Consider the following 13,652-nt stretch of genomic DNA (forward strand, 5'->3'; position numbering starts at 1 on the left):
AGGAATGCAAGCTAGTACTTTCCAACTGTAAATAATCAGTCTTCCAGTCATGTTGAGGTACTGCTTTAGTTAGGTACAGAAATAAGCTTTATTTAACTTCCTGTATGTTTTTTAAAAGTTAAGCAGGAAGTAAACCTTTTGGGAAAAAGTCACATTTGTCCACTGAGATAGACTTTCCATACAAAGGTGGTTCTCAAATCCTTTAGAGATCTGAAGAATCTGCCATTTCAGATGTCCTAGTAGTTAAAGGCTTTCACAGTAAGAGAGACCTCAACTCCTGGCAGTGTCCCCAGTCTATTCTGAAGAAGATGATGGGCTCTAAAGAACCCTACCTGGAGTTTCCTTGAAAAGGGGCAAAGTGGCCATTGGTTGAAATACTAACCACTTACCTCTACTGCTGCCGTAAAGCTGTCCAGACTGTGGAGAAGTAGGTCATGGGGAAGTCGATTGTCCCATTTTTTGGAGAAAAAAATAGGATAGTCCTTCAAGTGACCTGCTTCAAAGGATTGTTGTCAGAGCTCCTGGCCCAGTGAGTTGAAGGTGGATGCCGCAGTGACACAGGGATATTTGCTGACTGACTCCCAGGGTAGCCAACAATTTCTGTCATTTCTTTAGATCTGAAAGCTGTTTGCTCTGAATTTCCTTTTATTCAGGCAACATTTCTCCTTCTCAGATCTCGATGGGATTGAAGATTAGATAGTTTAGTCTTGACTTTTTCTTTTTATGAGAATCAGAAAAGAAAACTTGTTCACCATCGTGCAGGAATCTGACAGCCAGGAACCTGGACAGGAACAGGGTGGAATTTGGAGGCCCAGAAAGCAGGGCTGGATGGACAGTTCACAGCAGCATCAAAATGCCTCTGGCAACCACTCTGACACCATAAATCCTGAGAGAGGATGGGGATGGCAGGAGAGTGTGCGTGGTCAGACCACTGCCTGGGACTTTTAAAAGCATGGACCACCCCCGAGCACATAGAAGAGCTTGAGCAGAAAGAGGCCGATGCCCAGAAGCTGCTGCTGTGGTAGGAGGCAGTTATGGCGGTTGAAGGTGGGGGTAGAGGTGGAGGAGGGATGGGAGAAGATGGAGGAGTTTCCTTGGAAGGACCAGAACAGACACCGTCCTTACCCACTCCAGAACCCCACCCAAATCCACCCCACACCTTAAAATGCCCAGTCCACTGCCAAACCTCTCCATGCCAAGCATTCACTGCTTCATCCCCACTGTGCTCATTTCTTATTTTTTTTTAACTTCTTATTTTTTCTCTGTGAATCTCACATCCTGCAGCTCAACTCCATTCATCTACACACCCCTCGGGTCTGTCCTCCACCCTTGCATCCTTCTCTAAATCAGAGCAAAAATATTCTTCTGGTGCAAGCTGAAATAAGAAAAAGAAAAAAAGACCATATATCCACAAAAGAGGTGTAAAATTGTAAAATGAAAGTCATAAACCCTTAAATTATTTAGAATTAACAAAAGTACTTTTGGTCTCAGAGGATGTATTATGGCTAAGAAATGCAAGTTATGGTAGATAGAGGATATAAAAGCTTAAAAAGTGATAGAAAGTGATTTAGGTACAAGATTTTAGACTAATACAATTTAGATAATGAAGTACCTTCTCCAATTTTGCCAAATACAAAAAAAAAATGGACTGAATATTGTGACTAATTTTTATCTGATACATGTCTTAATTTTTCTAATTTTATCTAGCTTATTAATGTTAAATTAAAGGTATTTCTTGGTGTAAAGGGGGAAAGGCTGAGGTGACCTCCCTTTGTACTAAGGTGTGTCAACTTTCAATTGTTAGCTCTGTACTGGCAGAGAGCTAAGTGCTGGCAGGATTTCTCTTGTCATTTCTATGGCCCATCATCAGCTTTGCCATTTTGTAGATATTTGTCCTTCTCACCAGCTCAACACAAGCTAAGAGATGTATCAGGTGTTGTCTCACTGCCGATTGGATGTAATAGCGAGCTGATGGCCACGAGCTGGGGCAGAAAGTATGTGGGAAGAACTCCAGGCATAGAGAGGGGGAGGCAAACTGAAGCTGCAGTTTCAGAATAGACATGAGAGGGAAGAGATATGGAATCGGAACAGGGGAGAGGTAAAGAGCTAACCAGCGGGTGCGTCTCAATGGTAGAAGAATGGGGTTAAATTTTAGAGAAGATGAGGGACTGCCCAGTGAAAGGCCTAAGACTCAAACTATGCTAGAAGTCTCCATGTCCCATTTACAGAGGCAGCTCTGTGGGAATAGTGCACAATACAGTATTAGCATGGCTTGGAGTCTGTGGTGTGGTTACTTTTGGTCACTGTTCTTTAAGACTGCAGGAGAAGGAACAACACACAGGGCAAATACATGAAAACCATGTGCAGCTCAGAGGGTAAAAGATCACTAAGGAGTTTAATGTCACAGCAAAGTCATGTGCTGAAGAGGAGGGTGACATAGCTAAGGAGATGAATGTTATTAACGATAAGCTTCCTGCCTCTGTACTGTAGAGATGTGGAAGGTGTCCTCAGGGCAAGACTCTGCTCAGTTAAAGTTAAAACTTGGAAAAGGGAGCTCAATAGATTTCGTGCTCCTACAAAGCAAGTGCATAGGGAAGCTGCTGCTGTTGTCATCCAAGCAGGCAGCTGACAGGTCAGTGCACCTCATGTGGCACTGAATTTGGAGGAAAAAAACATTTTAAGATTCAGGAGCGCTTGCCTAGGAAGCGCAAGGCCCTGGGTTCGGTCCCCAACCCCGAAAAAAAAAGAACCAAAAAAAAAAAAAAAAAAAAGATTCAGGATGGGTGACTCTCGCATTTATTTATTTTTTATTATTTGCCACTTGATTTGTATGATACTCATAGTCTCATGTTTTTTGGTTTTCTTTCATTACTTTATCTACATTTCTAATTTAACTCCCATTCCATGTTCCTCTACATGACCCCCTCTTCTGTCCCCATGCCCTCTCCCTATGAGATTGCTCCTCCACCCGCCAATTCACTCCCGCCTCAGTGGCCTAAGTTCCATTATCACGCTTCATGAAGCTTCCTCAGAAACAAGGGTCTCCCGTCCCAGTGATCCCAGATAAGCTAGTCCTCTGCTACATATCTATCTGGAGCCATGGGCACACCCTGTTTCTTTTATTAGTTACCTTAGTTAAGGTGTCTCTTCACAGCAATAGAGCAGTGACTGACAGGCTTAAATTCACTTTGCATCCCAATTGCTGTCCTTTCTCCTGTTACTACCCTCCCACAGTTCCTCCCCAATGTCCTCACACCATCTCCTCTGAGAGAGTAGAGGAATATCCCTCAGAGTATGCCTCCACCAAGACACATCAAGTTTTTGTAGGGCTTGGTACATCCTCTCCCACTGAGGCCAGACAAGACACCTGCGTTAGGGTATAAGATTCCACACACAGGCAAACCTTTGGGGATAGCCTCTGCTCCAGCTATTTACAACAGTGTATGTAATACTGTATTTAACTTACAACAGTTTATTTACCGTCACCTGCAACTCATACTGAGAAACAGTGCTTCTGGCCTGATGTTTTTATTTTCAGCCCTATCTTCCTCGTTCTTCTGTGCTTACCATTGTAACAGAGGAGAAACTTCTAATATTAATGTTGCCAAATCTTTCCAGTCTTGGGGGATAATTCTATTCTGAGTTGTGTATGGATTTAATATCTTCGTTACATATGATGAATATATACTTCAGGAAATGACTGCTTCCTTGTTCCTATTAAGATCTAATATGACTAAGGGATTCTGATTAATTTTCCAGAAACTTGGGGGTATTTATCATAGGCCACCAGGTTGGTATGTCATCACTCACTGATGTGAGGTTAATTTTATTACAACTTTTGGCCACCCACTTTCAATGTCATTATGTGGCATTGCCTTAGGCTCTTTTATACACTCCCCTGGCTTCGTCTGAGTATATGTTTGAGGTCTCCCTGTGACTGTGCAAAGAAGTAAGAGCTAGGGCTGGGCCACAAAATAAGAAAGTACTTGTTCATCCAAAAACCAAAAACCAAAAACAAACAAACAACCAAAAAAAGCTCTAGGGTTAAATATTGGTGCTAGTGCTGAACTACACTGCCAGAAGGTGTTTTTTTTTAAGTAAATAACACAATCTTGGGGCTGACAATATGATCAAATATCCTGCAACATAAGTTTGCAATGTTACTTATATTTTATAAATCAAGTCTGACCATCATTTTGGTTCTTTCCAATCCTGTCAGTGTGCATCATCACGGGAATCCCAAGGAAAATCAGAAATGGGTTCTTGAAGCTGTTGCACAGGGCCAACATAGACCTAAATACCACAGAGGAAACCTTGATTCTTATCACAAGGGATCATTCACCATCCCTCTTGTCACATAACTTATGGCAAGATGTCACCTCTCCTGACCTTAGCTTCTTCTCCTAAATGCTGCCGAAGGGAAGATTTGGTGTCAAGGGGTCTGGATTCAAACCACACGAACACTGAATTCATTTAAATAGGTGTAGTTCATTGAATGCACACACCAATACAGTTCAACCAGAGCAACAGCTCACAACTGTGTACTGGACATTGCTAGGCCCAGCTCATTGCAAGATCCACATGGGCTCACGCACAAGTGCTGGATGCTGCTGTCTATGGCCCTGACTCAGGCCATTTTACACATAATTGTTCCTATTTTCCTGGAATCTGATGGGTCCTATGTGAAGCTCATAGTTGGGGAACTTGTTAAGATTAACAAACCTCATAACATACAGAACATAACAGGGTATGTGACCAGCACCACACAGTTCATTGTCAGTTTTTTTGTTTTTTGTTAGTTTTTTCTTGGCATCCATGATGTGGAGGCATATTACAGCACAATATGAAAGAGGTGGCTGCTGTGTAACAAATTTGCTGCTATTAAGGTAGGTATGGGGGCAAGACCTCAGCAGTAGCCCTTAAGATGGGAAGGAGATGATGTGTTTGATAACTGAAAGGAGCTGCCTCAGCTGTGTTTCTCTGCCTGCTCAGTGCCCATTCAACATCACTCTGTCCCTGAAGAGGACCTCAAGGTCTGCCCCCTGCTGCCTGTGAGCCAGGACTAGGCACAGAAAGGCAAGGCCACAGCGCTGGTTTCCAATTCCTCAGTAATGCTGGATTTCCAATAATGTACTTGTATACACAATTACAGTGTGGTCAGTTACTATAGATACTACTCATTTCTCACATAGGGCAGCAGTTGATTGACTAGAACTAGTTCTATTTAAAAAAAAAAAACTTGGCTCTTCTGAAATATACAAAGAAATATCTACAATGGTGTGGAATTAATTCTGCCATGGACTGAACAAAGAAAAGAGGGGTTGGGAAAAAGATGCATGGTTAAATAGCCCACCAGGTTCACATTGTGTCAACTTGATTTAATCTAAGGACAAAGAAGTAAAGTATCTCTGATGGCTTTCTTCTAACCCCTTGAAAGGATCCCTGGGGATTGGCCTCAGTACATCACACTTCTTGATGGGGCAACAACACTCAAGGAAGCTTGAGATTGTCATAGGCACAGTATTATGCTACATATACAGAGTAGATAATACTAAGATGTTCAGATGGTGATATCCATTTGTATGCACTCTTAATGTGGACCTAAGGAAATAGAGATCAAGGTCCTTAGAATAGAAAGATCAGTTCCATTTTTTTTCTACCATTCCAAACTGAACGACTGGTAGGGAGAGAATGGTAAATAATCAAGAATTCACAGATGATGCTTTGAATGAAGGGTGGGTTTCTGTGCTGGTTTTAGACAGGGTCTCAAGTATCACATGTTGCCCTCACCATGGCTGGCCAGGTTCACTTTGAGCTCAGATAAACCTCCTTCCACTTTCCAATAGATAGGCTTACAAGAGTGGCCTCCAAGGACTGTGAGGACAGCATTAGCCTTTGAGAGTTGAGGTGTGCAACCCACAACTATAATTTTAGCCATGTTTTTCCATGTCTACCAGCTATTTCAGATTGTTGCTGTTCTATGCCTGACAATCAAGGACGCAGAAACATAACCTGATAGAGATTAAGGACATGGTGATCACATCCTTGCCTCTTCTGTACGTTCTGGATGAGGTTTGTTAAAATTCCAATATTGCAAAAAGCTTTATATAGGGCCCATCACATCAAGGGTCACTATGCACTGTTCTATCTAAAATGGCCTAATCAGAACTGACTCCCATATAACACTTCCTGTAATCCTCATATGAGAAGCTTGAGCTTTTTGTTTTTACTTTTTCTTTTCTCTGTCTTTCTAATTTTTTGCTATATAAGTTGAGAGAAAGAGAGTTAGGGCCATGAATTTGCTCCCAAAATTTGAACTATGGATGTGATCAATCAGTGTTAGTGTGTGCTTTCTATACAGTATTCATTTTTTACTATGATAGATGTTTTTGTGTTTGGTGGGGTGGCCATTTCCCAGTGTACAGGTGCTGGGACCTTGCTCTATCCACTTAATGATGTTTATAGCCTCATTTGAGACGTTTATGTGCACCCCCTATATCTCTTGACTATTTTATTTTTCTGACAGAAGCTCATGGTATATCTTACTCAGGCCTGTGAGCAGTGCTCCTTTGGCGACATTGGTGCAGAGAGGAGAACCTCACAAGCAGCATGAGGTTCCCTTCACTGGTGGCTCCAATGTTGCGCTTTCCTCTGCCAACTGGTCTCCACACTTTTCCTAGCACCTTAAAGACGTCAACTCTTTCTCCTAAGGAATTTCTTGGCAATTGTTGATTGCTAAGCACATGATTTCATGAGTGTTCCCCTAATACACACCCATGTTGTAACCTACCATGCAGACTATTTCTTGATGTGATTTAAAGCACCTATACATAATGAGACAAGAGAACTTTTGAGTGCATATTCAAGCTGGTGTGAAATCTCAGGAAGTTTTAATGGCTAACATTGGTGAATGAGGACAATTTGAGTTAGGATGAGACATTTTTGGCAAGATATGGAAGGAAACATTCATTTAGAAGCATAGCAATTAGTAAGGTTTTTTTTTTTATATATATAATCAAGCCTTGAGGAAAATTTGGCTTTGGAAGCTGGAGATTCCCAGGGGCTCTGCCCCAGGAAAGTCTCCTGGAAAGGGCACCTCAGCTTATGCTCAATACAGGGAGGTTATTAGCAGGGAGGCAAAGTCTGCTCCCCATGACATCAGCTGTCCCTTCTTGGACATTCTATTGTCTCCTAGAGAGTTCAGGCATCCTCTGTGATGTCACCAGTGTTGTAGTGACAACCAGTGCCCTAGTTTCTCTCAGTCTGAGTCTGGCAGTTACAACCTAAGACATGTTTTCCCGTCTTCGCAAGCGTTTTAGGAGGGGGAACGTCGATTGTGGAGAGACTAGAGTGAAGGAATCTAGCCTTTCGTCTCAAAGTAATGATGGACAAAGACAGCACTTCTGGGGAATGTGGAGTAAGTTCTGGGCAGTGTATTTTGAGCTTCCTGTCAGGGGGGCTGCAGGCTTAAGCTGATCTTTCTAGCAATGGGCACAACAAGGGGAGCATCTGCAAAGGAATTGAATTTCCATGAATATCACAATTTCTTAAAGTCAAGGATGTCAGAACTTTAGATTCTCCATCCCCACTGGGATGATATGGTAAGGCCAATGCTATTATTCTGTGAACTTCTGGCCTTTATTTTACAGTCATTTATTATGTTACATTGATAGAATGACACCATCAGGAGTCATGGAGGGTCCACCTTTTCTGAGTTTAGATAGGGCAGCAATGAATTGCACTATCATTCCTTCTTTAAATACAGTGGACACCTGACAGTAGGAACAGAGAGAGAATTGTGCTCCAGGCAATAACCTTATGTTTTCGACCTCATCTGATTTCTTCTAACTGGCAGGGTCATCGTTAGCTTTGTATATTAGAGGTTTTGTGTTACAAACATTTCTCAAAAAGACGAAAACTATTTGGAACGGGTAGACCAAGATTCAGCCTGTAACCTATTGGCTACTTCTAGGGCATTGGGTATTTCAAATAGGGGAATTGATAACTCTGTTTACCATGTCCTCCCTGGAAATGCGTTTTAAATCCAAAGTTGTTGGCCTAGAGTATCAGGGTAGGACATCTGAGTGTCTCCAATCACTCAAGTTTTGTGGATGGTGAATTTATCATCTGAGTTCTGAAACCACAGGGGTGAGGGTCCTGAAACCAAGCTGTACCCTGTTCAGCTGATAATAATCCTGGAGAAGCCAACTCCATGGTACATGTAACCACATGATGTCCGGCATAGGGAACACCTGGCTGCTTACATCTCTTGGTCTCTATAGAGTAGTGGGAGAACTGAGATCCACTAAGGAGGCCTCTTAAGCATAGACCAAACTCCTTGAAGTGACACTGGGTTCCAGGCTTGTTCTCCTGTTTAGGCCTCACTGTGGTCTATGTACACTCTATGCATTCTCCCCATGCAGGTTCACTTGTGTTCTTCTACCTACAGACGCTGGGAGAGAAACATCATCCCCTGGCACTGACCTAAGCCAGAAGCAGGCCAAGAAGGAAAAGGAGAGGCTGATTAAAGAGCTGCAGCTCATTACCGAGGAGAGAAATGACCTGAGAGATCGCCTGAGGTTTCTGACAGAGAGATCCAAGAACAACAGGTATGAATCGCTCCAAATGCTCTTGTTTCATTCCTGGGTCTGCAAGGTCACCTTCATCTTATCCTATTAAGGTTTTGGGTTCTAGAAAGCTGTGCCTCCCTAACCACACTGTGCTAAACCTCACCTCCCATATAGAGGAGATTCAGAACCTGACCCTTACTGAGGAGCGAGATGGAAAAGGGACTCATCTGCTTCCATTTATTGAAAAGCAGGATTTGTGGTCTGAATGAAGAATTCAGGGATAAAGTCAGGGAGAGTGAGTGCCCAGTGTGCATTTGGAAAGCCCTTGACAGCTGGTGGCTTTGCAAGATTGTAATTGCAGTGGGTTTATGGTGAGTCTATGTACTTGCTAGGCAGGGGTCTGAGTGCTGGAAGATCCAGGCAGCAGCCTGAGGGGCCTGGTCCCACACTGTTCATCTCAATGCTTGACTAGAAGGTCTCAGGCTCAGGCCTGTTTGTTATTTGTCTGTGTGTCTTGCCCTCTGAGACAGCAATGGTGCATGCATTTCTCCTGGTTCTCACAGTGCTCTTGTTTCCATACTTGTCTCTTTCTCTGACTCTGTTTACATTTCTCTTTTAGTGGGTGTGTCTCAGTTTGTGAGTCTGTGTGTGCATACATCCAAATGCATATGGACAACTTTTATATGTTTATATTTCCCTCCACACTTGGAATCTAGGGGTCTATGTCTTGGCCTGAGTATTTACCTGTAACACTTTCATGGTGATGTGAATGCTTTGTTCTGGGAGCCCCACTGTCAACAGCACAGTTCTTTGCCTATGTGGCCACGTTTGTCTGTATATTTGTATTCGTTGTGCAGATTATAATTTTGTGTTGATATATGGTCTGTTATCAAAACAGGAAAAAAGAAATCACAGGTTTCTTGGTGTGTAGGTGTTGGGGAGCATGGAGAGGTGTGGCCTAGGCTGTTGATAGTTTACCTGGCGTGACTGCAGATTTCCTCCTGATTGAACAAAGGGAGCCAGGGAACCCTCCATCTGGATGCTGAGCTTCTGGTGTCCTGGATGCAGACAAACACGTTTCTGAAGCTGAATAAGATCCCAATATGTAGAATTCAGAAGGTGTCCTTCCAGGACTGGGGTAGTACAGGACCCACCCTGAGTTCATATATTCCTAAATGCTGATGTTCATTGTATTCTATCATTTGGGGCCAGGCCCTACTTCAGGCCAAATCCATATTATGAAGACCTGGAGAGAATGGAGGAGGAGGTCATGTCAATTCTGCACAACTTAGAGATGGAGAACACTGAGATCCATGAGAACAACCATAAGCTGAAGAAGGAGATTACCTTCTCTAGGTAAGTACTGGTCAGAAAGGCTATCACTTGTGGAATGGCCATTTCTGACTTTCTTTGTTCTGGATTGGACGGTCTTCAGCTATGATTCTATCTCTTGTGCTGTTTACACATCAGTGTGCCAGGGTCATTAGGACTCAGTTTTCAGTTCCACAAAAGACTGTTACTCATCCCAGGATTGTCTATGCATCTGCAGAAGGCTCTAGATAGAACAGTCCTGATTGAAGTCAGCAGAAGGTTATTAGGCTGACCTGGGTTCTGGGGTCACACCAGGTTTTACAACACTCAGTTAGTGGACCACATGGTTAGCATGACCTTCTCTTGGTTCTACAGACCTCCTTTGAGGGTGTTGGCCCACTACTAATTGATGTTGCCCCCATGCATTGGGCTTTCATGGATAGTTGTAGATCCATGTTCTTTCTGAGAGATGTGGACACTAATTGGTGCTCAGGCCAAACAAACAATTTATTCTTCCCCGAATTAACTCTTTGTGGTTTGTGCAGCAGCATTATATGTATCGAGATATATTTTATTAAGTCTTCATGGGTACCTGGGACCTGGTAGAGTTAGTGGGACTTGGGAGTAGGAATGGGAGAAAGGGACAGCATGATCTTACTATGCAGACTGTATTTCCAGAAACCTGCTCAGCCAGCTCCTGATGGAGAACACATGTAGGAAGAAGTTGGTCCCACTGAAACAGGAGAGCAAGGAGGTACATCTTTATTGTGCACTGAACCAGAAATATTTGGTTGACTTCAACAAGAAAGATAAAGACCAGCAATGTCCAGACCCAGCATCATCAGGTAGGGACCAGAGCAGCTGTGTTAGCTTAACAATATCTGATAAAATTTGCCAATTTGATACATCTTTGCTTCCTCCTACCACCTTTCTAATTTACACTCACAACCAGCCAACCACCTCATGTAATGGAATTGTTCATTGCTCTGCCTATGCACAAGTATTCTGGGAAGTTAACCACTTTTCAGAAACTGAATTATTTTGCAAGTATATTTTGCTGCTCTTTTTGAAGCTGCAGTATAGAAATGGTGACAGATGAATAACATACCTCATTATTGCATATCCACGTGATAGATTGGATCCTATGCAGAGTTTTGAACAAGTTCTTGGTTCTTTGACAAATGACACTCTGTGGTCATGTGACTTCTTGTGTAGAAAGCACCTTTCCGGGATAAGAACCAAGTGCAAATGTCAAATTAGTACTTGTCATTGGCTTTAACCTTGGTAACATATGGACGTCTCCTTTCTTCCTGCAACCCAATGAGGTCTCTTCCCATTGCCCTGTTCTTGGTTTGCACTGGTATAAGTCTGGGTCCCATATTGTCAGCCCACATTACTGTGAGGCTTGCTGGAGATTTTGCCCTGCCTGCAGAGTTAGCAACAATGATATCAGTTAAAAGGTCCATGTCGACTGTCCAATAGAACTGAGGTGGTAGAAGGCAGCATTCTGACTGCTGGCTTGCATTTCCCCACCAAATCAGTGTTTGAAAAACTGCCTTCCTCTCCCAGGTCTCAGAAAGTGCAAGAGAGCTGGAATTGGACACACGCCAGTAAGAGAGCTTCCTGAAGAATAAGTTGCTTTCTCAGGAGTCCCTGATGACAAACATCCTGAATGGTAACAACATTTTTTGGATGAGTATTCTTTCTCAGAGTTAATTTGTCAGTTCTTAGAGACCCTAAATTTATATAACACTGCCTGACTGACTGAGGTCTTACTCATTTTCTTCTTCAGAAAACACCACTTGAGAGACAACTTGGGGGACCGCCTTTCATTATGTGTGCTAGAGGAGAAACAGCAATACATCTGTGCTTCTAAATGTTCGTGAAGAATATGCTGTTTAGAAATATTTTTGTTATGATTTTAATTGAAGTTTTCTTTTTGTTGTTTCATATTTATATATTCTTGTTACTATTTTTCACTTTCAAATATTTTTAAATATTTTTATTCATTTTAATCTGTTTTGTTGTAAAAATGTATTCGTTATGAATAAAAATTCAATTCTATCTCTTGACTCTTAAGACCATCATTCTTACTCAAGGGTTCTGTCCCCTTCTGTGGAATTAGAACTGACAGCTGGAGATGGATCTCTGCATGTTCCATGGAGCCTGTGATAATAAGTGAATTCAAAGTCACCAAGGGGTACCAGTGTGATAGTGTCTTTTGTGTGGATAATGTGGCTGTGTCTCCAACACACACTTTATGATGTAATCACTGATATACTTTACCCAATTGTTAGGGTCCCCGTGGTTCTTCTGAGACAGCATTGTTATTCCACATGAGGTGCTGTATTAGGTGTACAGGATCACCTCCAGTTAAATAGAGAGATCTCAGGAGATGTGCATTCACAGGTAATTTACTGAACCATGCACGCTCAATGTGTTAGGTTGCCAGGCATCCCTACATGGCTCTGGTGTCCCCACTGCTCATTGTGGGTCAGGATCATCCTCCAGCATCACTTAGTTTCCATATTAGAGCAGAACTTTCACCTATTATCAATGATGACCATATGTATTATGCACATCTGATAAAATACAGAATAGAAACTAGCTTCCTGTAGGCCAGCTTGGCATAATAGTTTTTTGATTGTTAGCAAGAAAATTATTTTAATCTAAGCAGTTTAGGGAGGAACCTCAAGAGCATCCATAGTGAATGTAGCCTGCAGCTGTGAACACAGGTTTCTTTTGGAGAGCAGGCCTGTGCAAGCCCAGAACCTAGGTGGGACAGTTCAAGCTACCCTTTTTCCATGGCCAATCTGGGATCATATTGAGAATGTATTTTTTCCAGGTGACTGATTTCCAATTTATGGAATTGAACTAACTTACTGAGAGTGGAGGTGACTCAGAGAGTTAAAGTACAGAAGGACCAATCCAGAATGTCCACAAAAGCTTGCTGTCACCCCAGGGCTTTTAAAAGCTCAGCAGCTAGAGAAGCAATGTAGTATTTGGTTATTCTCATGCTTAGGTCTAGTCATTCATTATAAGCTGACCATGACACAAAAAGAGTCATCTGTGTCACAATAGAAGCTAGTTGTAACTAGATTCACCCCACACTATCACATCACTACCGTATTTGAGGTTCTCAGTTACTATCTAAGAACCTGGAAGAGGCCTGGGTCTTGCTACACAAACTCATGATTTATGTCTTCATGACACTGTGTGCTTTGTTCTGTTAATGCTACCATTGGCATACAATACCTTGGATACTTTGTGCTGACATCTGTGACATGAGACAATAGTTCATGTCATCCTAACCTGAATAAACTGTCCTTAGAGTACAGTGTGGTAGGAGGGGCCTTCTTTTCCTATGAGATAGCAAAACATTACCACTCTTCAGTCAAGTCTGTCAGCCATTGTCCAGTGCCTGTCTTGAGTTGTCCACATTTTCAGCTGAGAGTCTTCCTCCAGGCTGCTCTGTAACTTTGTAGAAGATTAATAGGGTCCCAGCCCTAGGATTTAATTCCGTGTGACTGTACTTGCCGAACATGCTCAAAGCCCTCTGTTCCACCCTAGGCCTCTGTGCTTTAGAGAAAGAAAATAAAGAACCCCATTGCACTTGAAGTTTCTCCTCCAACAGAAGGAGAGCCTGCATAGGGCCTTTAAGTAACTCTAAGCCCCAGCTTCCCCACAGCTCCCTCCATCAATTCCATTATTGGTGTGTTTTCATTACTACTCACTTTCTTCCTTGTGTGCAAAAGAATGTGCACCATGTCA

General features: G+C 42.5%; 2 protein-coding genes across 2 annotated transcripts in view; one reads left to right on the top strand and one right to left on the bottom strand.

The window, feature by feature from the left end:
* Positions 1–13,652, bottom strand: part of LOC116886619 — a 37,524-nt gene that overhangs the window by 18,756 nt on the left and 5,116 nt on the right. The gene's annotated exons all lie outside the window — the stretch shown is intronic.
* On the top strand, positions 7,130–11,830 carry LOC116886678 (disks large homolog 5-like). Its single transcript, XM_032888169.1, has 6 exons — positions 7,130–7,417; positions 8,450–8,609; positions 9,783–9,926; positions 10,560–10,726; positions 11,451–11,556; positions 11,674–11,830. Exons 1-5 carry the CDS (start codon positions 7,291–7,293, stop codon positions 11,513–11,515), a joined length of 663 nt encoding a protein of 220 aa, XP_032744060.1. The 5' UTR covers positions 7,130–7,290; the 3' UTR covers positions 11,516–11,556; positions 11,674–11,830.

Source organism: Rattus rattus, chromosome 17, assembly GCF_011064425.1.
Source record: "Rattus rattus isolate New Zealand chromosome 17, Rrattus_CSIRO_v1, whole genome shotgun sequence".
Taxonomy (NCBI): domain Eukaryota; kingdom Metazoa; phylum Chordata; class Mammalia; order Rodentia; family Muridae; genus Rattus; species Rattus rattus.